Source organism: Heloderma suspectum, chromosome 2 (genome assembly GCF_057233095.1).
Source record: "Heloderma suspectum isolate Gila_16-S chromosome 2, 16-S_ref, whole genome shotgun sequence".
Lineage (NCBI taxonomy): Eukaryota > Metazoa > Chordata > Lepidosauria > Squamata > Helodermatidae > Heloderma > Heloderma suspectum.
Genome location: NC_139459.1, coordinates 158,050,091 through 158,071,803, shown reverse-complemented (window position 1 = coordinate 158,071,803; position 21,713 = coordinate 158,050,091). Strand labels below are relative to the sequence as shown.

General features: G+C 42.1%; 1 protein-coding gene across 15 annotated transcripts in view; it reads right to left on the bottom strand.

The window, feature by feature from the left end:
* Positions 1-21,713, bottom strand: part of POLQ (DNA polymerase theta) — a 196,084-nt gene that overhangs the window by 76,432 nt on the left and 97,939 nt on the right. For 13 of the 15 annotated variants that reach the window (XR_014787899.1, XR_014787900.1, XR_014787897.1 and 10 more), the window contains 5 exons: positions 12,679-15,074; positions 8,306-8,452; positions 6,976-7,169; positions 5,285-5,525; positions 3,338-3,531 (listed from right to left, as the gene is read on the bottom strand). Coding sequence is in view for 10 of the 15 variants with exons in the window: in XM_084835354.1 (XP_084691480.1) it covers positions 3,338-3,531; positions 5,285-5,525; positions 6,976-7,169; positions 8,306-8,452; positions 12,679-15,074 (3,172 nt within the window). In the remaining 5 variants the exon portion in view is untranslated. The remainder of the gene's footprint in view (positions 1-3,337; positions 3,532-5,284; positions 5,526-6,975; positions 7,170-8,305; positions 8,453-12,678; positions 15,075-21,713) is intronic. The other 2 variants (XR_014787901.1, XM_084835362.1) reach the window with 1 other exon arrangement.

The following is a 21,713-nucleotide window of genomic DNA, read 5'->3' as shown; positions in this document are numbered from 1 at the left end:
TCAGTGACAGGAAAAGTCTGTCATGTAGTAGCACAGATAGTAGAAGAGAGATTGGGGCAACCAACATAATGATCTTGAAGTAAAATGAACTGGGGACCAACTTTAAGAAGAGACCAGGGGCCATCTACACAGCATCGCTTTCAATGTTCACTCCATCATAACTGTGCAGCATTGCAGCTGTGAATTAGCTTCTGCTGCGGTACATGTGTGATTTACTGCAGACTTCTCCAACGGAAAAATCCACCGTGCCCTAACACATGGCTGTTTAAGTGAAGTAAACTGCAGCAGTTCTGCTTTTTTTTACCATTATATTTAAATGCACAGCCACATGAGGGTGGGGTGCAACACTTTGGGTTTTAGTGGTTGTTTTGTATTTTAGGGGTTCTTTTGTGTCTGTCCAGTCCTCTTTGGTAAGATGTGGGTAGTCTGCTCCTTCTTTATCATGCCAACTGTTTGGCACGGTAACTGTTGCGATGGTTCGCACATACGAAGGGGCGTGCCCACGTGAAAGGTACGTGCCTACCCATAATTCCAAAATGGATACCCCTCTGTTCCTGCGTAGCTGCAAAGAAACAGGGAGGAGTGAAAAGGCATCACAGAGTGACACATGCCTACCCCACGACCACTGCAAACTGTGCAGTCAGTTCGAGGAAGGAACAGACAGCTCAGCAACCACAGTAAACCCATAGCAAGCTAAAAAATCACAGCAAAATGCCTCTGTGGAAATCTGCATTTTCCCTGTGAAAACCACAATTAGACTGTGAAGTGGCAACTGCGCCGTATGTCCCAAAGGTCCTCAGATCACAGCAGCCCCTCAGCAAATGGCTCATGTAGATGGGGCCCAGGATAATTCACTTTCCTTGCTCCCAATAAGTTCACAGACTGGTCTGCTGATGTTTTTTAATATAATTACTTAATAACATTTGTATAATTACATATTTGTCTCTGATCATTGTAATTGAATGAGACTCTTTGATTTTGGTAGGGTTAGATTTTTAAGTGATTTTTAAGTAAGGTAAGACATGAAAGACTAAAATTTTACAAAGGAAGTGGGTAATACTGAGTTACAATGTCTCCAGAAATACATCACAAGGTATTTCATAGGAACATCGTATTGGATTTTGAGAATATGTTTCTTTAGTCTTACAGACTGTGGCTCAGTTGATACATACCTTGGGCATGGTTTTTGTGTAGTGGTGGTTGATACATATCTTGGTCATAGGCTTGGTGTGGTGGTGGGGGGCAGTGCAGGTGCCCCTACTTTTCACCATGCAAATAAAAAGCCTGTGTGTGATATCTCCTTCCTTTCCCCCATTTTGAGGTCGGAAATGTGGAGTTTCTGGCTCAGGCTGGTTTATTATTCATTCATTTCATTTCATTTCTATACCGCCCAATAGCCGAAGCTCTCTGGGCTGTTCACAACAATTTATCTATTTGTTTATTAATTTTTTTATGAGATGCCTCTCAAATAAGTTCCCCAGGCATTGTATAATTTAAAAAAAAATACAGTACAACACAACCAGGAATTTTAAAATAATCAACAATATATTGTTGCCAACACTGGTTATGGTGTGAGCTGAAGGACAACAGCACAAGGGATCTTGGCCTGGGGGTCAGCTGCCAGCAACAGTGCCTTTCCATGGCACTGAGAGTTCTTATGCCAGTTCCTTTATTACTCTAGGATGCAGTTCATCTGGCCCTGGAGATTTGAACTCATTCAAAGTAATTAGGTGTTCCTTGACCACATGCCTATCGATCTCAAGCTGCAATCCTGCCCCTTCAGCCTGTACTTCGGCTTTGCCAGGGGGTCATAGACCCTCTTTTGGGAGAAGACTGAGCCCAAATAGGAATTGAGCACTTCTGCCTTTTCTTTGTCATCTGTTATCATTTTGCCATCCTTATTTAATAGCTGAACCACCATTTCTTTCCTCTGTCTTTTACTATGCACATAGCTGAAGAAAGCCTTTTTGTTGCTTTTAGCATCCTTCGCTAACCTCAGCTCGTTCTCAGCTTTAGCCTTCCTGACGTCATCCCTGCAATTCTGTGCTACCTGCCTGTACTCTTCCTTTGTTGCTTGGCCTTCTCTCCACTTCCTATATGTCCTTTTTTGTTTTCAGGTCATCTCTAAGGTTTTTGTGAAGTCCCATTGGCTTCTTCTGTTGTCTTTTACCTTTTCTTCTTGTTGGGATTGTTTGTAATTGTGCCTTGAGAATTTCCTTTTTTAAAAGCTCCCACCCGTCTTCGACTCCTTTTCTCGTTAGAGATGCTTGCCATGGGACCTTACTGATCATTGTTCTGAGTTTATGAAAATCAGCTTTCTTAAAATCCAGGGTACGTGTTTGACTACACTCGGCTTTTGCTTCCCTTAGAACCAAGGACTCAAGTATAACGTGGTTGCTTTCCCCCAGAGTTCCTGTAACTGCTACTTTATCCACGAAGTCATCTCTGTTGGTTAGGATCAAGTCAAGGATAGCCGATCCTCTGGTTCCTTCCTCTACTGGTCTATAAGGAATCTATCCCCTTCATCAGGTACCTGGTCCAACAGTCAGCTTTTGCAACTGATTTTGTTGACTGACAGTGTGCCAAAGCACACCCAAGCCTTTTTAGAAGTCACATGCATTTCTTTCAAGCACTTGAAACCATTCAATTGTGTCTATTTTGTTTGGAACAGGTGTAAGAAACTATGAAAACATATAGAAGAGGAAAAATATTTGTTCTTTACTGCCTCAGAGGGTAGGACTAGATATAATGAGTTTATGTTTTGGGTGCAGGGTAGATTTCAGTTGAACACTGGGAGAAACTTCTTAATAAGAGCAGTTTGACAATGGAACCAATTACCTGGGGTGTGGTGCAGCCATCTGATGTGGATGCTCTAGTTTTGGATTTCCTGCATCAAACAGGGGATTGGACTAGACGGCCTACAAGATCCCTTCAACTCTGTGATTCTTCTATGATTCTTTGAACATGGGAAACCCCATTTGATATAAATAAAAATGTAGCTCAATTATCCCTTCAGACAAGTAATATTTGCTCTAAGTTTGAGGTTACTCCAATTTCTCTATCCATTTCCCACAAACATTATGAAAAGAATTTTAACAGCCCATATCTATAGCCAACTTTTCACATGCGAAGGTCTGACCTTACACGGTGTTCAACACACTCAGAAATCCCTATATGTTGAGAACAGTCTCTCATCTGAAGGGATCAGTACCCTTGCCTGTTGAACAGGCGCAGCAACTATTCCAATCAAAGTTAAATTGATTATTTCAGTATCAAAAACATGGGTTCAGTTTCCTACCACCAATCACAATAAACTGACAGAGGTCACTCCCAATACCTCAGCAATGTCATCAGGACAGGTCAAGGAGAAACTGTGGCCTGCCAGCTGGTATATCTGATTCTCAATCTCATTCAGTTTTGCTTCCATAACATGCTTCTGGGCCTCACACTCTAATATGCTAAAACCTATGCCATTGAGCTCTAGTAAGGCCAAACAATATTGATTTGGCATCTCCACTTTATGAAAGATATCTGTAACAAATAGAGACAAATAAGACAAAACACATTAGTTCAAAGTCATGAAATTTCAGTCACAGTATAACTGAAATTTCAAGTCACTTGAATAAAAAATAAAGCCATTGCTTGCTCCAGTGTCCTCCCTCACACTAACATTCTTTAGTACCTCTCAATAACATTTTGCACAACAGGTGATGAGCAGAGGTTTATGGTCCAAAGAACAGAAAGCAATACAGCTAGAATTGTAGTAGAATCTGAAGGGATTAAAAAGTTACAAAGTGGGCAAGACATTTTTTTGGTTTTTTTTTAAACCAGGATACCTAACCATCACACCTGAGCAGTTCTACAGCAGGAGTCTGCAATGCAGAGCCTGCGAGTCCCTGATGTGGTGCTGCAGGCACCCAATTTTTACTTTTTAAAATATACATTCATGGATTTGTATGAAATCTATACAACTTTCTAGCAATTATACATGGGCTGCAACAAAAGTAGACCAAATGTCCAAACAAGTATCTACTTTATTTGAAGGTGACGTTTATATGCCATCTGTTCAAATATTGCAAGGTCCTCAATGCATTATAGGAGGTGAGTGTTTATTCTTCCAGTGTTGTGATATTAGTATTTTAGCTGTCAAAAGGGTGCAGAGAATCCATTTACACTGACCATTTGTTAATTTCCATGAAGCAGGTAAATAATTCAAAAGAGCATGTCCATCAGTGAATATTGTAGACTGTTCCAGCACAATTTTTTTCTGTGCAATAACCTCCCTGCAAAAAGAAGCTACTGGCCACTGCCAAAACATATGTTTAAAAGAAGTATTAGCTGTATTGCACTGCCCACAATTAGCTGAACTAGAAATCCCTTATTAAAGAGACACTGTGGTGTCTGATAGACACAAAGCAAAAGTTTTTGCTGAATAAGACGCAGTCTAAGATCCACAGACATGAAAGGTAGAGAGCCTCGTGTGGCGCAGAGTGGTAGGCGGCAGTATTGCAACCAAAATTCTCCCCACGACCTGAGTTTGATCCCAGCAGAAGCCGGGTCTCAGGTAGCTGGCTCAGGTCGACTCAGCCTTCCATCCTTGCGAGGTCAGTAAAAGGAGTACCCAGCTTGCTGGGGGAAAGGTAGTCATGACCAGGGAAGGCAATGGCAAACCACCCCGCTAGAGTCTGCCATGAAAACGCCAGCACAAGCGGCGTCCCTCTAGGGGTCAGTAATGACCCGGTGCTTGCACAGGAGGAACCTTTCCTTTTCCACAGCAGTTTCTCAAATTCTCAAATGCGCCCACAAGTCCAAAAAGGTTGGGGACCTGTTCTACAGAGACACCGATCAAACTTTTGGTATCATTTTCAGACAGTTATTGTTTGCATTGCCATGTCACTCAGCACACTATCTCATTATGTGTTGATGTTCAAGGAAACTGCCCCCACCCCGGTCCTGTTCCCTTGGACATCAACATATAATGAGATTACCCACCCTCACCTCCCAGTATCCCAATTTTTTATGCAGGAGGAAACATCCTGATGCAAAAAAAACCCTGTGTAGTATCATACATGAAAATATCTACGTTGCTGTGATATGTTTGGAGGCCACTGCAGCTTCCAAACATGTTTGATTACATTAAAATACAATATTTTCATACAACAGTATACAAGGTTTGCATGCCATTTTTCTAATTCCCATCTGAAAATGACCTTAGAAACTAACATTATTTAAATCTACATGCCCCACATTAAATCACAGGGTTTCAATCTCTTAGCCCTTTTACCTTGCAGGTTATCCTTATGCAACAGAGCATTGACTTGGTCCATGATATGGAAGACAAGAACAGATTCTACAGCTGCTCTGTACCGCCCAGAATGATCTGCACTGGCACTGAGCCCCAGGCTCTGTCTCTCTGGGCCTACTCCAATTTTGTTCAGCAAGAACAATTCCTGAGGAAGGAAATTAGCAACCATGTTGTGAAGGGAGCACTCTTTAGACCCAGGATCCAGCAACCAGCATGCTACCTAGAATGAGGGAAATGAATAGCACATACAAGAAAAAAGGAACATTTTTCAGAAGAATGCAACAAGGATTGGAAACAAGAGTCCTTGCACAGATGGCAGACAGATTGGGTATGTATGTGGGTCCACCCCACCTTAGACTTATGGATTCTATTCATTTCCAGAATTCACTGGGGGATTTAAACATTCACTCTGCTCAGTTGTGCTCTGGAGTGAGAGAATGACCTTGGCCAATGATGCAGTAGTTCCCAGGCACGCCTCTTTTTGCTTCACTGTTGGCTGCTCATCTTTGTATACAGAACGGTTGAAGCCATAAAGTGACTGAGAAGATGGTGTAAGCACAGGTGAATGAAAAACCACACCAAAGCTACCCAAATACAACATAAAGGCCATTTGACCCTTCATGGCAGAAAGGAAGAAGTATATTCAGCATTTTTGCATGTTTTAATATTTATTATATTCTGGTTCAATATGCTTTATAATGATTATATTTGACATTTTGAAGATCAAACATAGTAAATGACATTTTAAAGGGTTATTTATACAGAAATGGGCCAATACTGAAGCAGATTCACTGCAAAATGGAGCACTGTCTATAGTCCTTGCCTAATTTATCTTCTAAGCAAATAGGGAAAAATCCTTATTCTAAAACTAGTAATTCAAGATCAGTTTGGTGGTGGTGGTGGGGGGGAGATAGTGGAAAGTTAATACAGGCCCCCAACAAAGATGAAAAGGATAAGAATATAACCAAAGCACAATACTGGAAAGAGTTACTTAATAAAGATACACTATTACAAGTAAATACCTATAAGCAATTTGCTGTGGAGGGGGGCCACATTTGCCACTATGGAGAAGTGTCCTCTAAGGCCAGTCCCTAAAGGAGATAAGGAAAGGAACTGGACTTAGGGGATGAGTGTCCCATAGAGTGTGAATGCTGCAAAAATTTTCAGCAACAGTTGAATGGTCCTCCTCACCACTAAAAGGAACCTTTGGGGGAGAAGGGAAATTTGTCTCAGAGGGTGCATGTCATCCCAGTCCCTCCCCATTCTTTAGGCTCTAGATTGAGCTAAAGCAAGCAGCAGGCTGTTTAGTTCCCTTCAGCCTGTCAAATGTCCACTGAGAGCTCTGTCCTGCACTCCACTTTCTACTGCTAGAGCAGGGGTGGGCAGAAAATAGATCTCCAGACGTTTTGGATGCCAACTCCCAGCATTCCTGACCACTGACCATGCTGGCAGAGGCTTCTGGGAGGTGAAGTCTAAAACATCTGGAGTTCTACCTTCTGCCCACCCTGCACTAGAGTTCCTCAACACTATAAGGCCAGTGTGAATGTGCAACACCTGTTTTTTTTCTAAACTGCCCTCCCAATCATGACCTTTAGACTCATAGGTTGCCCACACATGGCACTCCCACTTTACAAACTGAGAGAATGATGAAAAATTGTCAGTTATTAAACCTTCGGGTCCTCAAAAGATCCTGCCAAAGAGATGCCACAGGCCTTCAACAGAATCTTGTAGTGCTGAATGAAGTCATACACAGCAAGTGAAAATACTCTCTCGGACTCCTGTAGGCATAATCGAAGGTGCTGCAACCTCTCCACTACAGGCATATTCTGATCGAATGGAGGTGGTGCCAAACTGGCACTGATTTCTAAGGAGACAGTACAGCAATCATCTTACTTTGAATTATGGTGAGGATCCAAAACAAGAGGGAGAGATAACTTGAAAGCGTATGTCTGTATGTGCGATGTGCTTCCTTATACAAGGGAGGCAAAATTTATCCTTGCCTCTTGCCTTTAAACTTGTCCATCAGCCCCCTTGCCTCCCTGTCTGTTATACTTGCCCTTCCCACTGAGAGCACAGCATCACACTTATTCATAGGTTCATCCCATGACTCCTTATTCTCTCTGCCCCCTTTCCCCAAGTCTCTGCCGTTTCCACTTGTGATTTTTGATCTCTTCCTTGAATTATCCCACTACTTCATGTGGCTTTGAATTTGCAACACTCAGCTTCTACACTGGCACCCTCAGCTTCTCCCACATCCCTTTCCACCTCCCCTTGCTGAAGCCCTGTGCATTTTTTCCCCAGGAAAACAGCCTTCTCACCTAATCCATCGATTAGCATTCTGTGATTTAATCCAGAGAAACCATAGAACTGTCACTCAATAAAAACGCTACTATGTACTTTCGTTAAAATAGATTTGGTAATGCAATTAGATGCTATCTATATAGACTTCTCTAAAGTACATTCCTTTAGCCCACATATGGGCAACTCGTAGGCTGTGTGCAGCCCTTGGCCACTCTCTAGGCAGCATGCAGAGCCATGGGCCCACTTTTCCCTGCCACTTAGCTGATCGAACTTCAGCTGGGGTGGGGGTGGAGACAGATTGCTGGAGTGGCGATGTGTCAAGAAGTTTAAGCCTCTCCACCTCTCCGGTGATCCTCATACAGATTGCTGGTTTCCCACTGCAGCGCCCCATCCCATCCCATGATCACAGCAGGCAGGCAGGGAGGAAAGATTTAAATCTCCCCATGCCTGCATGGTGAGATGTGTATATATAAATGTCTGCATATGCACACCTTTGAGTGCCTGTGCATGGGCCTGTGTACACACATACATACACTCACACGTTTGTGCGTGCATGGGGAGAACATGTGTGTGTGTGGGGGGGGTGTATATGTGTGCATGTGCAGGAGCGTGCATGTGTGCGGTTCCTGCCCCACCACTGCATGTGACCCTCGTGGCCAAAAAGGTTGGTCACTCCTGCTTTAGCAAATACCTTCTTACCTATCTGTTCCTGAGGTTTCTGTTGCAATGAGATATAATAAGCATCCTTTCCACCCCAACACACAGCTAATCCAACTACCAACCGGTCTTTGCAGGCTTTAATAGGAAACCCATCATCTTTGTGCTGAATTTTCTGGGAAGTGTTTCCTACAAAAACACATACAAAGTTTAACTTCATTTTGATCCCTTGAAATTGCACCCATAGAAGTAATGTATCTACAAAGTAAATTTTTCATTTCTGTTTTGTTTAATCTCTTTAGGATAAATAAAATCACCACTTAAGTACATCTTGGTACTCTAATGCACAACTATTAATTGCAATAATACTTTTTAAACGTTGCAACAGATTACATGCAGTCACCTGGCAATGGCAGCAGAAAGGAACATCTTTTCTGCTATGGCATAATCTTTTAAGTATGATCTAAACAAGCCTAAACTGGTAAGAGTCACCTGCAATCATCATCTCCTTCCTGCTTAATTCACTTTAATGTAACATCGCAGTGGCAAAGCAACAAGAGAGGGGCTTGGGAGTTATCATATTGAGTTAATCAACCTGCTGTTCAACAAGACCATTAACAGCATAGCAATGCCAGTGGGAACGTCCTCCAGAGACTTCTTACTACTTACATGAGTTTCCAGCAGCAAACCAGCCTAATTGGTTCCACTGCCCTTCAGAGGTCCTTGGAAGACAGGAATCTGGGTCTTCAGTAGATAATCCTTTAGCTGCCATTCCACCTGGCTGCAGCAGAGATAGCAGTGGGGACCCACTCCATCAGCTCCGCTGAGACCACCTGCTATACGGATCTTTCTCTCCCTCAACTGTCTCCATTCGAGCCAGTTATTATATGGACTATGAACGTAAAGATTCGGTGTCTATGTTGCTTGTTTTCCTCTTCCTTTCCCATCCCTTTTATGTCGTGTTTATTACATTGCAAGCCTCCAGACTGGGACAGTCTTGTTTTTAATCTGTGTACAATGCTTAGTACATTTTAGGCATGTTATATTGTTCTTCCATCATCTTCACAACAATACAGCTATTTCCACACATCTACTAACTGGATGGTCTGTTGTCAAGCCAGCTTAATGCATGAACACATACTACTACCAAATATGTAGTATTTTGCTTGTCTGGCACCTACATTATACTCGTTGATGCCAGGTGAAGACTATTTTTATTTTCCCAAGCATTTTAGGAACAATTTTTAGTGCTTTTAAAGTTTTGCAGTGTTTTTATCCCTGCTGCTGGTTTTACACCTGGTTTTATTATGTGTTGCTGGTGGTTTGATTTTACTTGTTTTATTGCTGTTTTTACAAGTACGTAAGAACATAAGAAGAGCCATGGTGGATCAGACTAAGGGTCCATCTAGTCCAGCATTCTGTTCACACAGTGGCCCACCAGCTGTCAATGAGGAACCCACAAGCAGGGCATGAGCGCAACAGCACCCTCCTACCCATGTTCCCCAGCAACTGGGGTATACAGAGGCATACTACCTCTGATACTGGAGGCAGCATAGAGCCATCAGGACTAGTAGCCATTGATAGCCTCCTCCTCCTGGAATTCATCTAACCCACTTTTAAAGCCATCCAAACTGGTGGCCATCACTCTGTCTTGTGGTAGCAGATTCCATAGTTTATGCACAGTGTGAAGAATTACTTCCTTCTGTCTTCCTGAATCTCCAACCAATCAGCTTCATGGGATGACCCCAGGTTCTAGTATTATGAGAGATGGTGGGGTACATATTATGTTTTTAATGTGTACACCACCCAAAGAATTTTGGTTTTTGGGTGGGTTAAACATGATATATTACTAAATGTGTAGCCAGTTGTTATTTGGGAGAACTAACCAGAAGAGCTAGCTTTAGTATAAATGTTGAAGCCCAACAGAACAAAGAGCCTGGAGACAAAACGCAAGCGATCAGACAAACCTAGCCAGATCACCAAGGGTCAGAAGACAAGCAGGATGTCTGTCCCAGGTCTCCAATATCAGGCACATATATTTCATATTGGACAAATTTGATGCTAAGTATATTTTCTAGGCTAAGGCATCTCTAGAAATGACTGCCACACTGCCCTCAGGGCCATCAATCCTCAGGTGATGCTTTGTAAGAGTGCCCATTCAGAACTCTCTCCCAGAAGTTCTCTATCATGCACACAAATATCCTCCTCACCCACTCAGCTGAAAAGAAGTAACATGGCTAAGCCTGCAGGCCCCGCAGAGCCCCCTTTTAAAAGTAGAGGGGGTTACTTACATTTTGAGTAGCAGTGCTGTGAACCAATCAGACACTGCTGTGGGGGGGGGGGACACAGCCAATGAGGGCACAGGGCAGTCTTTAGGTAGCCAAGTCCCCCCTGCAAAGGCAGTGTCTCACTGACTGAGATCACTGCGACTTAAAATGTAAGTTAAAAAAAAACCTTTAAAATCTCATGTGGGGCCTGCAGGCTCAGCCAGCTGGGCACCAGGGCACTTTGCCAGCAAGACTGACCAGATGAGGAGGAGGAGGAGAATTTTTTTTAAAAAATGGACAGGATGGAGGGACAGGTGGGTGACTGAGGGGCTGTGGCAGAAGTGGGTGGATGAGCAGGCGAATAAGGGCCCTTGGCAGCTTCAGCTACCTAGTTGACAGACCTTTGTTCATTAAGGGAAAGTGTTAATTGGTTATTATCATGCATACCTCAAAAGGCCATTCAGCAGTGGGTATAAAAAAGGCAAATATTCACAAGGCATGCAATGGAATCACAACCTTTCTGAAGCAACCACATCCTCCCACAGGTTTAATGCATCTTCTACTCTCAACATAGTTCCAGCATATGCATACCAATCAGAATAAGGATACATTTGTAGTTGGCCACTGCTGCGCTTCTCCTGTACATCACCCCGATTTTGCATCTCAATTTCATTGTTTTGGATGGACTTATGACAGTCAATAAAAGCTACCTTTTACAACAACTTGGTTTCACACACCAAGGCCAAAAGGACATCATCCATGTGGCCACTGTGCATACTGTAAATTCACCAAAAAGAATTTTAAGAATTTCCAAACACTGGAAATCTCATCCAGATCTCTGACTTTCTAACCTGCAACTTCTCAGGAGTGATTTATGCAATTTCATGCCCCGCCACAAGATCTACATTGGCAAGACCTCGAGAGCTATAAAACTCCGAGTAGGAGAGCATCTGTGTAATCTAAGACATCAAAGGGCAGGAGCACTAATGGTCAAGCATTTCAGTGAAAAACAACATAAACCAAATGATGTCATTTTGGGAGCTACTGAAAAGGTGAATGGGATGAAAGATTATTAAGTAAAACAGAATTGTTCTGGATCATTTTGCTAAAAAGTATGTGGCCCATAGGACTCAATGAGGATTTGGACTTCTCAGGGTTTAAATAAAGGCAGAAAAAGAATTAGGATCAGCCAAATAATGCATAACATGATATAATAATAAAAAATGAAATTTGAAGATTGTAAGAACGGATAATAGCAACCATAAATATCATGTGTGAAATGTTATCTGTAAGGCATAAAAGAAGTAGCACACAATAGAAGACACAATGGGGTGGTGTTCAGCTTTAAATCATCTAGGATATATAAGGCAGGCCTCAGGCTCCACACCTGATGTGAGAGCAGTAGACCTCAAATACAGCGTTTGCAAGTATCCAGAAGTAAGAACATTTGTGCATTTCAGAGAAAGAGATCAAACATCTTGTAAAACGTCAGTGTTTGTTCAAAAGACAGCAGTTGATATAATGGCTATTCATTTGAGTGTTTGTTAAAAAGCTATGCAGCCATTAGAAAGCTACAGCTTACTTTATCTCCTGAGTTCAAAGGTAATGTGTGGGAGTATTTTATACTATGTGTAAATGGGAATTGTTCTTTTCTTGACTGGCTTTGTGTGGCAGAATTTTAACATTTGTATTCACAACGGTTTTATGAAATTTTGTAATATAGGAACAGGGTGTTATCTATAAGACAGTATTTTTAGTGTAAATGTTTGGTTTGTGTTATAGCTTCTGAGGAAGGAAGCATTCCGAAATGCGTTGAGCGCAATCAATTTTGTTTTCTCAAGCACCAGAGCTCGTCACCCCCTTCTTCACCGTACACTAGATAAAACGAAGTGCTAACAAATGGAACAGACAAAGTGGAGAGGAAAAGGTACAAAGGATATCACATTAATTAGTGAAGAAACTGTGCTCACTGTTTCTGGCATCTTTTTGAGTATTCCAACTGCCTTTTCCTAGAAAAAGTGTTATACTAAAATTACACACATGCATTCTTTCTATAGGGCACCACATTGTCATAGAATACAAACATTGGGTGCATTTCCAGGATATCCAGGCTAATCAATATGGAGAGAACACAGGGGGAAAACTCACCTTGTTTGAGTTTGGCACCAATAGCTGATCTGTAGGACAGGAGGCCTTTTGTTCTTTCACAAGCCACAGAGATAGCAAATTTCTTTTTTGTTTTCCATTCTTTAATGAAGGTTTGGAACAGAGTCACATCATTTACTACATCAATTATAGTGAAATTTTCAGCACTGCAAGATGGTAGTGGAACTTTATCTTGAGATAACTGCAATGAAAAACCTTCAGCTATAATTGAGTTATCCTTCTCAAGTGGAAGTGCAACATTTTCTCCATTTTCTGGTTTATGCTGCAAGATTTCTGCTTGCAGACCTGAATCAAGTTTATCCTTCTGTAGGAGCTGAATACATGGAACTTTGTCTGTGGCGTTCACATTTCTTGCTTGCATATGTGTCACAAAAGGTAGTTCCAAACACTGTGAAGTGGGCTCTACGAGGTTCACTGGAGAAAGAGGCCTTTTGTTCCTATCTGCCCAAGAAAAAGGTCTTCCATTTCTACTGATTAGCAAAGAGGCACACGTCTTATTCTGATCATCCATCCTTTGAGGTATGTAGTTGCTCTCAAAATCTTTACAAAAAGATAAGTTACATTGGCCATGGCAGATGGGAGAGATTTTGCCTGAATCATTATTCTTGGAGAATGCTACTGTCAAATTGTTTTGTGAGCCCATTTCAGGTTTATCACCAGAGGGGTTTGGCCATCTATCCAAAGCCTCTTTCATTCCTGGGCTTAAATCAGATAAAAAATCACACTTGGTCACTTGGTTAAAAAATATTTCTAAACTATCTTTCTGTTGATTTTCACCTGTACCTTTTTCAGTATTCTTGGTTCTAACATTAACTGCCTCATTCAGACTATTCAGCTTGCAGAACATGTTTCTATGAGCAGGAGGCACAACCACACTATCTGCTATGTTAAAAGAATCAGTATCTGACAATATTATGGAATCGTCATTATAGCATGGCGACTTCGCCTGATTTACAGTGGCATTTGTTACACCCTCATTTGACCCCAGGTTCTGCTCTTCTGAGACATTGTGTTCTAAACTAGCTTTGCGTGGAGCAGGAATAATAACTTGCTGTTGTGGAAATGCCGCCATGGCAGCAGCTTCACCAATGTCAACAGCTTGGGGGTCATTAATGTGGCTAAAATCTTCATCAAACAGCAAGGTATCACTGCTATTCAGATTAATTTCATTTGCATCCACAGTGGGTGGGTTCTGACTGAGAAAAGCGAAAGCCTTCTTTGGAGGAATAGATACCTGCTCTTCTGTTAAATTTGGAGTTTGGTAGTCTCGTAAGAAGCTATCTAACTGGGAGTCCATGACAGAAAAACTGGTTCTTTGAAGGCAAACTGGTGTTTCTGTGTATTTCTCAGCAGGCTCTATCTGAGAGACTCCAGAGTCTGACACTTCACTATACAATAAATCTGTGTTTCCTGGTACATTAGTTTTTGTTATATGTGCTTTTCTGCACACTAGCTTGTCCTTAGTATACACAGCATCAGTTTCTGAAATACTAGCACACTTCGTACAAATAAAGATTTTCTGATCTAGATCTGCTGCTAATTCACTCTTATTGACTCCTTCTTCAATTGCAGTTTCAGCTGTCAACTGCTGTTGCAATATCCTATCTGTTTGGGTATCCAACTGGAAGCTTTCTTCAAATTCTTTGTATACAAAATACAGATCAGGGGAACAAGAGTGTTCAGTATATTCAGAATACCTCAGAAACTTATCAGCATGATTATCCCCTTCACTCATATCCGCAGCTTGTAACATCCCATTGGATTTTGTTGCTGTGTTTTTGTCCCTATTTGGCTTTATAGGAATTCCAAACTTTCTTTTAGATCTAGTTGCAACATGAGCTTTCTTTGAAGCAGCTTTCAACCCTGGCTTTGTCCTCTCTTCAGAGCTTTTCACAGTTTTCCTGGCATCCAACTTTTGTTTCACACAAGTATCTGTCATATTTTTTCCATCTTTGTCCAGATTTATCCGTTTCCTTGCACTAGAGTACATGTCAGCATTTCTTGCCTCTGTCTTAATCCCATCTACCAGAACCTTGTCTTCAAGTTTGGCATTTGTTGAACTAGCACCTAACAGCCTCTTATTTTTTTGTTTAACACATGATGCATTCACAGGTTGAGAATTGACATTTTTGCCTAATAAAGTTATATTATGGCTATTTGTGAAAAATGTGTGCGATGCGTCTGATAGGAGAGAGGCATTGGGGTTGTACTGCACTCCCAAATTAGCCAAGTCCTGCTTTAAGAGTGTTTTAGCTTCCTCGACAACAAGATGGGCTGCTTCGCTCTCAGTTATACCCTTCAGTCCAGATATCCAGATACAGTGAGTATTAAGCCGTTCCTCAGCAGCCTGGTCATCCTCATCTACTGCCCTACGAGTACTAAAGAGACAAGCCAACATTAACAAGAAGTCATGTTTTAATTTTTTTTTAATTTTAAACATTTGTAAGGAACTGCTACCATACCACTTTTACCTTCTACCAGTATAGGAAACAGAGAACACACAACTCAGTTTTTATAATAGCATGCACACTGACAGGGAGGGGAAGGGAGAGTGGTGGAGTAGAGCAGGGGTGGCAGCTTAATTTAATTCAGAGGTTGTGTGCATTCAGAGATCAGCCCCATTGGCCAGTTATCTTTTAGAGGAAAGCTAGGTAATAAGGGGGCTACAGAACCAAGAGAGGAAATAATTGGGACAATGGATTGAAGCACAGAGGGAAATTATCTAGTCTCCACTTGCTTTAACTCAAAAGGTGAAAAAAGCAACAATTGGAACATCATAATCCTATGTCAATAGAACATTTGAGGGGAAAAGTGAAATCCTTCCAATGGATTTTTTTTGCTGTTAAACCCTGAAATAAGAAAATGCCAGGACAAGCTTACTGCCCCCCCCCCATATTAACTCAAGTAGTACCACCAACTATAGTTTCAGAAACAAATAAAGACTTCATTGGAGGTCATTTGATAGCATTAGGTAACCATGATAAAATATGAGAAAAACAGAGACAACATTTGACATTAGTAATAAATATTTTATACTATAGATTTAGGGTGCAATGCTATGGTCAGCAGACAGCAGCTAGATAGCCATAGGACTGGTTGATTTCTGGGAACCGATCCAGAGCCCACACTCCGAGATCAATTCCTGGAGAACCGCTTCCCCTCCCCCTAGGGTGGTAGTGGGCTCTCCCACACTGGAGGCATTCAAGATGAGGCTGGACAGCCATCTGTCAGGGATGCTCTGACTTGGATTCTTGCACTGAGCAGGGGGTTGGACTTGATGGTCTTATAGGCCCCTTCCAACCCTACTATTCTATGATTCTATGATCCCCCTTGTACGATTGTCCCCAGGCTCCATACCTGTGAGAGCAGCGCTGAGCAGGGCAAAAGGGGGCATTTCCAGGGTGGGGAGTGTGAAAGTGCCACAATGACACTTCCTATGCGTTATCCAGCCTCCCCACCCAGCACTCCAACATCCTGCAGCTAGCCAGCCAAAATCAGCTGTCTAGCTACGAATGCAGGGTGGCTAGAGAGCGGAGGAGAGGATCCCCTCTGCGCGCCTCCTGTTGTGCATTGGATAGGCAGTTGCCTCCGAGTTTGGAGGCAGCCACCTATGCCGATAAGATTGCTCCCTTAGAGACGTAAAATTTCCAGAAATTTTGAAATCATATAAAAAAACTGTTTTCCTCCCAGTTTTTTTCCCCAGAAAAAACTGAAACTTTGGGGAATAAAGGAAAAATAAACAATCTTTTTTTTTAGCACTCTCTACAGATTTGAAGTCACTTTGTTGCTTTAAGACAGCCTTCCCCAACCTGGTGCCCTCCAGATATTTTGGACTTCAGCTCCTATCAGCCTCAGGCAGGATTGCCACTTGTCAGGAATGCTGGGCATTGTAGTCCAAAACATCTGGAGGGCACCAGGTTGGAGAGGGCTGCTTTAGGAACATAAAGCAGCCTTTATGTTCCTAAAGTTACATTATGTATAACTTGGCTTGCTCATAAAATTATCATATTTGAAAACTTTAAAAAGTGAACTTAGTAAATTGGTAATTATTGTCTGAATAAACTATACTTTTAAAATTGAATATGCCAAATACGATTAATTTTGTAGGCAAACCAAGTTATACATAACATATTTTAGGCTCCTAGTTTATGTCTGTCCGGAGGGAACTTCCAGAAACACAGCATTCTGTAGAACAAAACGCAAACTGTCAAGAATGTACATTTTCTTCCATATTGTGATATGGTGACTCTGTTCACATGCTAGAAAACTGAGCATGACTTGGAGCATCCCAACATGTTTATTAGGGGGCATGTCTGTGGGTGGAGGGGCCAGGTTACACTGTATCCCCAGGCCTCTCCAGCCTCCTTCCCCCTCCACAGCGCCCCAGCTAGATGGGCGAAAAAGTCCAGCTAGCTATAATGCAGAGCGGGAGGAGCAGCAGAGGCGACAATTGCTTCCACTGCGCCTCTCGCTCTACACTGGATACTTATAAGCCTCTGAGTTCGGAAGCTTATGAGCATCATGGGCACAATCGACAGGATTATGCCCTAAGACACCTTGGAATAAATGTACAAGTAAGATGAATGATTACATATAAACAGCTATGAAGCACTGTGGAATGAAATGTCATTTCGTACACAACAATGGGAAAATTTTTACTTATTCTTTTCAGGTAGAATTTCAGCAGTGAAAATGATATTACTACAAAAGCTACTTCTTTATTTCTATTTTTAACAATTATGGTATCAATTCAACAAGTGGCAGCGACTTCTTTGGTTGAAACAATAAAAAGCCAAGAAAAGGAAAACTTCTTACACAACAAAAGGGGGGTTATATGCGCCAAACTTGTGTTTGCATTATGTCACAAACTGCATTAACTGAATTATGATCCTAATTCTTAATGGTTTTTGAAAACTTATTATGAAATAAGGATCATCTGCTATCGGATATATGAGAGAGAAAGATTATTTCTAAAATATGAAACTGAGCCTGAACAAGTCAACAATTTTATTATTAAATGAGCACAAAATATAGGAAAAAATATCCCCATGGAAATTTTGGGAAATCAGTGGAAGAGGGCTCACAGAATTTCATTCAACATGGCTGTGAGGGAGAATTGTTATTAACAATGATGAAATGGTATATTATCCCAGAGTTGACATGTAAGATAAATAATTATTATCAACCCACTTGCTGGAAATGTCAGGAAAAGAAAGATTTCTATCATATATGGTGGGAATGTCACTTCGTAAAGACGTATGGGGGAAAAATAAACTAATGACAAAGATTTCAGGATATGAAATCCCACTTGATCCAGTATTTTTCTTGTTAAATTATATGGATGGTTCCGTCTGTCAGGAACATACAGAATTAGCTTCTTAGAGCGCAATCCTATGGGACTGATGCTTGTTAGATGGAGGGCTATGATCTCAGAGCCTTTCGTCCATCCTAAGTCCTGCCAGCAAGAGTCTTGGAGGGCAAGAGGAACAGCAAATGCTTCTTAAGACTATCCTCCATTTGTGGTGTTTTTGCTAGATAGGCATCTGAACACATCTAGCTCATCTGCCTTGCTGTGGGCAGGAACTGGAGCGGAGAAATGTGTGGATCCAGTGGATCCATAGTCTATCCCCTCCCTGCCCACTTTTCCACCACCAAAATGCCCATTTCCTCCCCTCCCAAGGTTATCATATCAACCTCAGGAGAAGAAGCTGCTACTGGGCTTTCTGCAGCAGCCGGGAGGGTGGGGGTGAGTGTGTGTGTGGGGAGGGGAATCCCCACTTGGATTTCCCCCTCCAAAGTTGTAGCATTGTCTAGGGCTTCAAAGGGGGAAATCTTAGCCTTTTATGGCCCCTCAGATGCTGTATAAGTGCCATAGGATTGCTGTCTTACAGCAGCTAAAAAAATGGAGATCATGAATCATACCTACAATGAGCAGATAGAAAAAAAATGTGGGGATTTGCTCTTATGGCTAAATTAATGCATTACATGAGAACAAAAGAAAAAAGATGAAGACAAGAGAATTTTATAATGAATTGGATACAGCGTAACAATGTCTTGCTTCAAAAATGCAATGGGGGCTTTGAATCTAGTGATTATATTACCTGTTTTTAATTTTATTTCTTTAGATTTCAGATGGAACATAGCAAGCAATATACCTAGTCTAAGCTATTATTTTAATGATATTAGAAATTTCATATTCCTTAATATTTGAAGAGTTATATTAGATGTTATCATGACCATAAAAAGCGTATTGTCAAAACTGGGTTTTTTTGCTTTTTAATGTATTATTTGGATATGTAAATTTTAAAAATACAAGAAAAAAAACCCTCTGATTTCCACATAGAACTTTTTCAAGATACTGCTCATTAGGAGATGAAGGTCACAAGACACTGTCAAGAGGGCCATAGGATTTTTCAGTTTCAGGGAACCAAGTTCCCAGAAACCATGCTCCACACCCTCTCCCCTTCCTAGCCAGTGCTGTTCTCTCCACACCAGCTACATTTCCAGGGGCAGGGAGGAGAGGAGACTGCATAAGCTGTGTTACACAGCTTCTGATGCACCATGCGGCCTCCCCCTTCCCGCTCCAAAGCTCGCCAGCCAGACAGGCAAATTCAGCTGTCTAACCAAAAATGCGGGGCAGCCAGAGCACAAGAGTGAGGATCACCTCTGTCTCTGGCCACTCTGCACTGGATAGTCGCCAGCCTCCAAGTTCAGAGGCTGACGAGTGTCTCCATAGGGGTATGACTCAAGAAGGGGTGGTGGGCAGAATTAGCAGAGCTACCCTTCTCAGAAGAGGTCAGTTTAAAAGAATCGTACATCCTGAAGTAACATATCTCTTAAATATATTTCTTTATTTTAAAAAAAACCTGCCTTTGAAATATGTTTTCAAGATTCAGGTAGGAATAAGAGCATGTAAAATATGAAGTAAAAGGGTGAAATAATCAGTCACTACAGTAATGAATAGAAACAGCAGCAGTCAATACAACTGAACTTAAAAGCTTTCATCTGGCATCAAAGAATAATGCAGATGCCTGGCAAGCCTCCCTGGAAAGAGAATTCCACCACCAAGAAATCTCTTTCTCCAGTCACCACCTACTTTATTTTAGATGGCAGGGGCAACTGGAGGAGAGAGGGAAGTTTCCTGCTATTAAATCCTTTTCTCACTATCTTCTGGAGAGCATTCTACATCATCAGATTAGCCCCTCCCTCTGGATGGCATGCAGGGTCCAATCAAGATGATCCCCTTCTGTCCTCCCAGAGCTAAGGTAACCCAACCCCTAACTAAATCCAAGAATCTTCAACATTTTAACAACTGTAAACTTTTAACCTGGAACCAAATGATCATTAAAATTAACAACCAAAACAAGATGCGGAGGAAATAACTACCTCCCCCATATATATAGCGAAGGCAGAACCCCTAAGGGTTTCCACTGCAGAAAGAACCCAGCATGGGTGGAATGCCCTTCAGAAAATCTTGAGAACAGGAATTCACAGTAAGAAACTTCCCTTTCTCCTGTATCTTCTGGGGGGCATTCCACACCTTCAGGATGTAAAAAAGCAATCCCACAGTAAGGCGGGCCTGCAGTGGATACCATTACTGAACAAGAACCCTCTGCAGCACCTTCCTACCAAAGGATGCGTCTGCAGAAGAATAAACATCAATTTTATAATGCCCATAAAATGTATGCAGAGAAGCCCAAGTCACTGCCCTGCATATCTTCTCCATGGAAGCATTACCCCCAGATGTGCCACCTTGGCAGCCACGCCTCTGAGAAAATGTGCTATAATTCCCAAGGGGAATTGACTTCCCTAGAGACTGGTAGGCCAAGGCAATGCACTCTCTCAGCCATCTAGAAATAGTCAAGACAGACATCTTCCTACCCAAAGGCATCTCCCAGACACAAACTATGTTTTCCGAATTGCTGCTGTTCTACCAAAATAGAATCTCAGAGCCCTTTGAACACCTGATTTATGACAAGCCTTTTCCTCTAGATGTACTGGCTTCAGGCAAAAGGAAGGTAAAACTACTTCTTGAAATCTATGGAACACCAAATTAACCTTTAGCAAGAAAGCTGGATCAATCCTCAACACCACTTTTTCCTGATGAAAGCTACAAAACTGAGGATCTGCCAAGAGGACTCCTAACTCTGAGACCCATCTGGCAGAAGTTATAGTCACCAGAAAAAGAGTCTTGAGAGTGGCAATCCTCAAGGGACATGTAGCTAGGAGCTCTAATGGAGGGCCCATGAAAGCCATCAAAACCCAACTGAGGTTCCAAGAGGAGAACCTATGGAGGGTAGGAGGATTTAATAATGCTGCACCCCTAATGCAGAATGCCCTTCCCCTTACAGCACGAAACACTGCTCAGAGCATCTACCTGACACTTGAGGGTACTGGTGCTTAGACCTTTGTCAAGTCCAGCCTGCGAGGACCCCGTGGATGTCATCCCCCCACCTCCAAATCCTTCCAGCACCCTGGCACCAAGACAGGTACACCTTCCAGGCATTACCACATACTGTATTGGAATCCCTACGGGGAGGATAAAACAGAAGAGGTCCTCAGTATCCCATTTGTTGAAGCCATTGCTGCTCAGCCACCATACTATCAACTGAAAGAGCTCAGGCCCCTGACTCAACAGGTCTCCACTCCGCAGCATGGGAGCATCTAGAACCTCTGGTTGAAAATGAGGTCCCACCTGAATGGTTTCTGCCTGCAGACTCTGAACCCACTGGAAAACTTTGGGAATCAGAGGAAGTGGCAGGAATGCACCTGCCAGCCACAGGCAAAGAAGAGTGTCTGTGTCTATCGCTGCCTGACAAAGATGTCTTGTCACAAACACCAGTCCCTTAGTGTTTCGTGCAATAGTGAAAAGATCTATCTTTTGAAGCGATATGTTTCAGAGGGTTGAGAGTCCATTTCACTTCCTGGACTGCCAACTGGCTGAACCAATCTGTCACTGTGTTTGCTGTGATCGAAAGTTTCACTGCTACAATGGACCACAGATGTTCAGTCCACAG